The sequence below is a fragment of the Salvelinus sp. IW2-2015 genome, linkage group LG1 (genome assembly GCF_002910315.2).
Source record: "Salvelinus sp. IW2-2015 linkage group LG1, ASM291031v2, whole genome shotgun sequence".
Lineage (NCBI taxonomy): Eukaryota > Metazoa > Chordata > Actinopteri > Salmoniformes > Salmonidae > Salvelinus > Salvelinus sp. IW2-2015.
The window spans coordinates 53,085,076-53,093,794 of record NC_036838.1 but is presented as its reverse complement, the minus strand read 5'-3'; the positions used below and the strand labels follow the sequence as shown (position 1 = coordinate 53,093,794).

The window sequence follows — 8,719 nt, the reverse complement described above, 5'->3', positions numbered from 1 at the left end:
GGGTTTGTAGGTTAAATGGATCAAGCGTCTTGTCTAGGGGTTTTTGTATGTCTATATGGCTGCCTAGATTGGTTCTCATTAGAGGCAGCTGTGGTTCATTGTCTCTGATTGAGAGCCATATTTATAGGCAGCCATAGCATTGGGTTTTGTGGGTAATTGTCCTATGTAGAACGTTTATAGCTTTTTGTATTGCACTTACGTTTGTAGCTTCACGGTCGTTTGTTGTTTCGTTTTGTTATAAGTGGTCGTTTCGTGTTTCACTCGTCTCAAAATAAAGAGATGTATTTTTCACACGCTGCCGCCTTGGTCACTCATTATCCTCAAGACGATCGTGACAGTGGTGTTGACGCTATCCTACATGAAATGATAAAATATACAGACCACAAATTTCCAATTGGCTATACTTAAACTTTTTACATCATCCTCAGCTCTGGCATCTTCCCCAATATTTGGAACCAATGACCCGCATGCCCCAATCCACAAAAGTGGAGACAAATTTGACCGCAATAACTACCGTGGGATACGCATCAACCGTAACCTTGGGAAAATCTTCTGCATTATCATTAACAGCAGACTTGTACATTTCCTCAGTGAAAACAATGTACTGAGCAAATTATCGTATGGCAGACCACGTATTCATCCTGCATACCCTAATTGACAAACAAAACAAAACAAAGGCAAAGTCTTCTCATGCTTTGTTGACTTCAAAAAAGCTTTTGACTCAATTTGGCATGAGGGTCTGCTAAACAAATCGCTAAATAAGTGGTGTTGGGGGAAAAACATACGACATTATAAAATCCATGTACACAAACAACAATTGTGCGATTAAAATTGGCAAAAAACACACACATTTGCAGCTTAAGCCCCACCCTTTTCAACATATATATCAATGAATTGGTGAGGGCACTAGAACAGTCTGCAGCACCCGGCCTCACCCTACTAGAAACTGAAGTCAAATGTCTACTGATGATGTAGTGCTTCTGTCCCCAACCAAGGAGGGCCTACAGCAGCAGCTAGATCTTCTGCACAGATTATGTCAGACCTGGGCCCTGACAGTAAATCTCAGTAAGACAAAAAATAATGCTCTTCCAAAAAAGGTCCAGTTGCCTGGACCACAAATACAAATACCGTCTAGACGCCGTTGCCCTAGAGCACACAAAAACATCAGCGCCACAGATAACTTCCACAAAGCTGTGAATGATCTGAGAGCAAAGTAAGAAGGGCCTTCTATGCCATCAAAAGGAACATAAAATTTGACATATCAATTAGGATCTGGCTAAAAGTATGTGAATCTGTTATAGAACCCATTTCCCTTTATGGTTGTGAGGTCTGGGGTCCGCTCACCAACCAAGAATTCACAAAATGGGACAAAAAAACAAATTGAGACTCTGCATGCAGAATTCTGCAAAAATATCCTCCATGTACAACGTAAAACACCAAATAATGCATGCAGAGCAGAATTAGGCCGATACACGCTAATGATCAAAATCCCAAAAAGAGACGTTCAATTCCACAACCACCTAAAAGGAAGCGATTGCCAAACCTTCCATAACATAGCCATCACCTACAGAGAGATGAACCTGGTGAAGAGTTCCCTAAGCAAGCTGGTCCTTGGGCTCTGTTCACAAACACAAACAGACCACAAAGAGCTCCAGGACAGCAACACAATTAGACCCAACCAAATCATGAGAAAACAAAAAGATAATTACTTGACACATTGGAAATAATTATCAAAAAAACAGAGCAAACTAGAATACCATTTCGCCCAAAACAGAGATTACTCAGTGGCAGAATACTTGATTACTGTGACTGACCCGAAATGAAGGGAAGCTTTGTTCAGATTCAGTGAGCATAGCCTTGCTATTGAGAAAGGTCGCCGTAGGCAAACCTGGCTCTCAAGAGAAGACACCCACAAAATTACGGTGTTACATCCTAAACTCCTGACAAATGTATGACCTCTGATTGAGACCATACCAGGCAAACACAGAAATACAACAACTAGCAAAAATAACATATATTTCCTCAAGATTATACAAACCCACAAAGAATTTGAAAAAAACTCTAATTTGATAAACTCCCATATCTATTGGGTGAAATTACCAAAGTGTGCCATCACAGCAGCAGATTTTGAGCTGTTGCACAAGAAATTGGGCCACCAGTGAAAGAACAACACCATTGTAATAACACCCATGCATTATTTATTTTCTCTTTTGTACTTTAACTACTTGCACATCGCTACAGCACTGTATGTAGACATAATATGACATTTGTAATGTCTTTATTCTTTTGGAACTTCTGTGAGTATAATGTTTACATTTAATTCGTATTGTTTATTTCACTTTTGTTTATCCATTTCACTTGCTTTGGCAATGTAAACATATGTTTCCCATGCCAATAAAGCCCCTTGAATTGAATAAAATTGAGAGAGAGAGGAGYGGTAGAGCGGAAGAGAGAGAGAGAGAGGAGGGGGGGTGACCTGCCTCTGGCTATTATTCGGACACAGTTCCTCTCCCGCTGCATTGGCCACAGACAGGGCGTGGCTGGGGAGGGCTGGGAGAAGGGGAGGAGAGGGTGGATGGGGAGGTTCTGGCTCACTACAGGGTGTACTTTCTCTGCATGTGGAGAGTGAACAGGAATGTGGGTGGTCCCAGGAGAGAGGTAGAGAGAGATGGAGAGAGGGGGTGAGGTGGGGCTTTCTGTTCCCAGCCTCTCACTGAGTTAAATGGTTTCCGAGTGTGTACATATATTCCACTTACTCTATCCCAGAACTGCTCTAGAGCACCATGAGGTAATGAGAGAGCTGAGACCTAAACTCAGGCCAGATGGGGAGAAGTAGTCTTCCTCACAGGGCTCTGCAGGTACTAGAAACCAGCATGACCCCTAAACAGTTTGACTTCCCTCATCTGAAGAAAGAAGTTGAGTATCCATTATTTTGTATTAAGAAGTGTTGGAGTTTATTCCCTTTCCAACTGACTATAGTATGTGCACTTCCAAAAAGGTATTTCAGCCGCTGCAAGTCCACAATCCTCTCTAACCTATCCTTACCAGCTTCAGTAGGGTGAAGAGAGTATAGATTGTCCTTCATTCCAACCACATCACTAATCCTACTGTAACGATTCTCGTCTGGTGAAGGAGAAGAGGACCAAAATGCAGCGTGGTAAGTGTTCGTCATAATTTAATTGAAAACTGAACACTAACACAAAATAACAAGAGGAGAAAACGAAACAGTTCTGCAGGTGAACAGACACTAAAACAGAAAATAAACACCCACAACCAAAGTGGGGAAACAGGCTACCTAAGTATGCTTGTCTATCAAAGACAACGATCGACAGTGCCTCTGATTGGAACGCACACAGGCCAAACACAGAAATACAACAACATAGAAAACCATAGACTACCCACCCAACTCACGCCCTGACCAACCTAACAAAAAGACATAAAAAAGGAACTAAGGTCAGAACGTGACACCTAAATTGACATAACACTAAAACTCTGACACCAACAACCCTCTCAGATCAAAACCTAACTCTCCTTCAAACACACAAAAGCTAAATCCCTCACCTCAAACCTTGACCCTGACCTCCCCCTGTGAGAGGTGCAACACCATCCAGTAAACATACTGCTTATATTACAACTATTTCCTCTTGTGTTCAGCACACTCCAGCCTGTTGTAAGTGAGATGTATTCTCCCCTTGTTGTACCAGATGTGTCTCTCTTACGTACAGTATGAGTAACTGAAGGCTGCCTTCTTTACAGCGGTGTCTTCGGAGCTTTATGGAGTAGTACTGTATTGGCAGATTCCCATGAGTCTGTGATGAGTGCACGCTCACCCGGTGCCTGCAAGATACTGATCAGCCCCAACTATAAATAATGGAACAGGTTTACAGTGCATTGATTTTGGTCCATTCTGGTACTGCTCCACTGGCTCAGATGTATTGGGTGTGAGGCGGATATTTCACACCATCAGACACGTATTAGGGGCGACAGTAATGTAGTCGATTGGCGGTGGAACATCAGAATCATTTAGAAATGCTAAACAGATTGCGGACATCCAAGTGATGGATTAATATAGTATCCAATCATGCCGAGGTGTCATCACCCCATTATGAATACTTCAGTGTCAGCGTCTGGAATAAGAGGAGGCAGGTCATTTGTTACATTCAGCTGCACAGTGGACCCAGCCTCCTACTGTAGATATGTACTGTAGAGTAGAACCAGGGGAGGAAACACAGTCAACACAAACACCAAACAGGCTGGTTCATGCGTGCCGATTCACTACCATTCAGTACACACACACACACACACTGGTTTTTCTGCCACTTTCATTGATGCTACTTCTGAGGAGGTCCAAAGTTAGGGAGAGTTGTGGGCCATCATGGCCGGCGAGTGGTGGTTTAATCTTGTGTCACTGCCAGCCAGTGGTTTGTTTTAGAAGGGKAGATTCCAAGGGCAAGGAACCAGATTGAGCTCTAGTTTTATAGCTTTATTGGACATCTGTCAGTGATGTTATTGAGGTCCCACAGAGGTGAAACACAGTAAAAAGTCCTGGCATTTCTTCACAGCAGAATATATTTACAGGAGTCAGCCTGTGCATACTAACACGTCTTGTCTGTTTGCTAGCCTTGATCCGGCTCAGGGCAAGGCTTACAAACACCCTGACATAGAGAAGGAAACACACTTCAAGAAGTCTTCATCTCTTAATCCACTGAGTGCTGAAGCTGATTTATTAGATAACTCCTCTGACTAAGAGGGGAAATTTCACTAAGAGGAGAAATCAGAGAAATCTAAGTCTCACACATGAACAATCTTAAACCTCATCTTGTAAGATTTCCTTTAACAAAGACAGTATAAGTGGTCAGCTCTGTGGTCCCCTCTCCTTCCAGAGAGAGATTATGTGACTGAGTTCCCTTCCTAGCACGCAGTGGGGGAAGAGTTATAGGTAACGGCCAAAATAAAGGTAACGTCAACATAAAGCGTCTGGCGTTGGGCCACCACGAGCTGCCAGAACAGCTTCAATGCACCTTGGCATAAATTCTACAAGTAAGTGTCTGGAACTCTATTGGAGGGATGTGACAATTCGTCCACGAGAAATTCCATAATTTGGTGTTTTGTTGATGGTTGTGGAAAACGCTGTCTCAGGCACCTCTCCAGAATCTCCCATATGTGTTCAATTGGGTTGAGATCTGGTGACTGACGCACACACATGCATGTACACGCACACACACACACACACACTTTTTAAACCCCCTATGCTCCTTTGAAACTTTGCTTTCAAAGTCACTGAGATCTCTTCTTCTAGCCATGGTAGCCAAAATAATGGTCAACTGGGCATTTTTATACATGACCCTAAGCATGATGGGATGTTAACTGATTAATTAACTCGGGAACCACACTTGTGTAGAAGCATCTGCATTCAATATACTTTGTATCCCTCATTTACTCTATTTTGGCAGTTACCTGTACTTGTGTCTCTGTTTCTGTTTTGACTAAACAGCCTCACATAACTCCAGCCACCTGACTGGCTGCCCTGTCGACTGTCTGGCTGGGGAACAGGAAGCATGACATCACTGCCCTGATGCAAAGGCATGTGTGAATGTGGAATTGAGGTTCCCTGTTAACACTGCATGACTGAAGAGGGAGGGAGGCCAGGGAATCACGCTCTGAACCCAACCACAGACTCTCTCCCAGACAGCAGATAGCAGCACGCCAGATAGCAGATAGCCAGATAGCAGATAGCCAGATAGCAGCACGCCAGATAGCAGATAGCAGCACGCCAGATAGCAGCACGCCAGATAGCAGCACGCCAGATAGCAGCACGCCAGATAGCAGCACGCCAGATAGCAGCACGCCAGATAGCAGATAGCAGCACCCAGATAGCAGAGTAGCCCAATAGCAGCCCACCATCTCATCCACTCAGTGTGAGAACATGCTAATGACACCTGTTCAAAACAGAGAGTCTATCCAGTGTCCACCCACTAGGCAAGCAGAGTCGAGCAGAGGAAGCAAGGTGAGCTGGGTAAACATTTCACACTGACCAGTCGGACTCTGTGCTTTAAACCCTGAGTGCCAACCATCTCCAGCTGAGATGCCTTGCGCTCTGCCAACACCATCTGCTCAACAACAGAGAGAACCATATAGACAGAACCCACCTATACGGGGTTATCACAGACCCGTCAGCTTCAATACTCCCTTTTCCCCTCCTCATGCACCTATACTCATAACACAAACGATAAAAATCAGGCTAGTGCTTGTATTACTGTTATTGTGTTTTGCTGACTTTACTGTAGTATTCTCTTTGTTTTGCCTGACTTACTGTAGTATTCGCTGTAGGTTTTGCTGACTTTACTGTATATTCTCTGTAGTGTTTTGCGACTTTATGTATATTCTCGGTAGTGTTTTTGCTACTTTACTGTAGTATTCTCGTAGTTTTTTGCTGACTTTACGTAGCTAATTCTCTGATGTTTTGCATACTTACTGGTAGTATTCTCTGGTAGTGTTTTGCTACTTTTACTTAGTAATTCCTGTAGTGTCTTTCTGACTTTACTGTAGTATTCTCTGTAGTGTTTTCTGACTTTACGTAGTATTCTCGTAGGTTGCTACTTTACCTTTATTCCGTAGTTTTTGCTGACTTTACTGTAGTATTCTGTTGTAGTGTTCTTGCTACTTTACTGTAAGTATTCTCTGTTAGTGTTTTTGCGACTTTACTGTAGTATTCTCTGTAGTGTTTTTGTGGACATTACTATTGTTTTATTATATTTGATATAGAAGCGGGAGGCTTTTAAAGGAAACCTACAGGAGAAATAGTAAAGGAACAAATGTTACATGACCAATACAGTAGGTAAGACTGCGTTCTGAACGTGGAGTTCAGAGCTTCTGCTCTGTTCTATTACCTGCAAGGAGCACAATATATGGTCTATACTTGGCATGTAGGTTTTTCACTTACGGGTGGCACAAATTGGGATATGGGTGTGGGGACCGAGTAGGGTATATGCAAATTAAATACTGTAATATTTACTACAGTGTTTTAAGTGTAGATATACTGTAGTATTTCTTAAAGTATTCTACAAAATGCTATACTAAGTACTACACATGATTGAGCGATACTACAGTGTGTAGTATTGAATTCTACAGTATACTAAAGTTTACTACAGAATTCTGTAGTAAGTACTGTAGTATTCTGTATTAAACTTTTGTATTTTTTTAATGTGGGAAGATACAGAACACAAACAGCCAGAGGCTACGAGGCCTTCCTCTCTGATCTCACCTCACAGACACACAGCCAACACCAACTGACACCACTACTTACAAACTGACATTGACATAGCTGAAATTCACAATCGCCATCTCTCAGTGACACTATAAATATGTTAAGCTGAAGGTGCAGTATGCAGAGATCGCTCCACCGTTTCCAACTTGCAAAAATTTGAATGGTTAATTTGACAAAATTCTAATTTCAGTTAATTTGACAAAACAAGCAATGTATAGTGTGGAATCATTGTAGCATCTAAAGTGCTGTGAAATATCTTTTCATTAAACAAAAATATTTTATTTTCAACTGTTTCAAGTTGGTGTACAAAACCGAAAGTAAAATACGCATAAACTAAACATAAGAATGGGTATAGAGCATAGAAATAGCGCACATATAAGAGCACTGAGATGCAGTGCCTTAGACCGCTGCGCCACTCAGGAGCTCCTTTGAAAACTTGCTTGAAAGGAGAATGACAGATCTATAACTAACATTTCTATGTGAATTTGGTCGGGTCGCCCAAAAAGTGCCATATTGCAGCTTTAATATCAGGCTTACTATCATAAATCCCATCACACCCATCTCCGCAAACACACAATCTCTGAAACTCTACCCCACTTATTCTGTAGACTACACTACATATATGATCAAAGAGACACTGCCTACTGCCTGCTACATGCGTGCCTACAGCTTAGTGCTTAGTGCCTAGTGCCCACTGCCTAGTGCCTAGTGCCTACTGCCTAGTGTCTACTGCCTTGTGCCTAGTACCTGCTGCCTACAGCCTACTGCCTACAGCCTACTGCCTACAGCCTACAGCCTAGTGCCTAATGCCTACTGCCTGCCATGGTGTGAATGAAGCAACATGACAATGACCATATCATCCTGATCAACCACGTGCTTCCACATTTCCACCCTTTAAGACAATGTGATGTGACGCCAAACTCATGCTGGAGCAGCAACTCTCCTCTCTCCGGGCTAACACAAACAGAGAGAGAGCCAGGACGGAGCCAGAGCCAGGGGGAGCAGAGAAACACACAGTCTCCACCGCTGCCTAGGAAAGCAGACCAGGACCAGCCACTCCTTGTCCTAGTTCCATTCTCCTACTATCCCTATCAGGGTGCTATGAGTTATCCAACGGAGGAATAAGTTAGCAAAAGAACGGTGAAATGAGATTAGTCATCCAATTGTCCAGTTATGCATTCCGCAAATACTTCCCCTACACATAAGAGATAGCGGCAGCGCCAGAGGCCAGGGGGAGCAGAGAAACAACCACAGTCTCCACCGCTGACCGTAGGAACAGCAGACCAGGACCCACCACTCCTTGTCCTAGTTCCATTCTCCTACGATATCCTATCAAGGTGCTCATGAGCTTATCCAACAGGACGGAATAAGTTAGGGGCAAAAAGAACGTGAAATGAGATTAAGTCATCCAATTCGTCCAGTTCATGCCATTCCGCAGAATACTTCCCTACA

At 43.0% G+C, this 8,719-nt stretch overlaps 1 protein-coding gene across 1 annotated transcript in view; it reads right to left on the bottom strand.

Moving 5' to 3' along the window:
• Window positions 1-1,131: 1,131 nt before the first annotated feature.
• The window catches only part of LOC139027568 (kazrin-A-like), a 37,294-nt gene continuing 29,706 nt past the window's right edge, over window positions 1,132-8,719 (bottom strand). The window contains exons 3-4 of the mRNA XM_070443001.1: window positions 2,477-2,550; window positions 1,132-1,146 (exon numbers count right to left, since the gene is read on the bottom strand). Of these exons, the coding sequence (XP_070299102.1) occupies window positions 1,132-1,146; window positions 2,477-2,550 (89 nt within the window). The remainder of the gene's footprint in view (window positions 1,147-2,476; window positions 2,551-8,719) is intronic.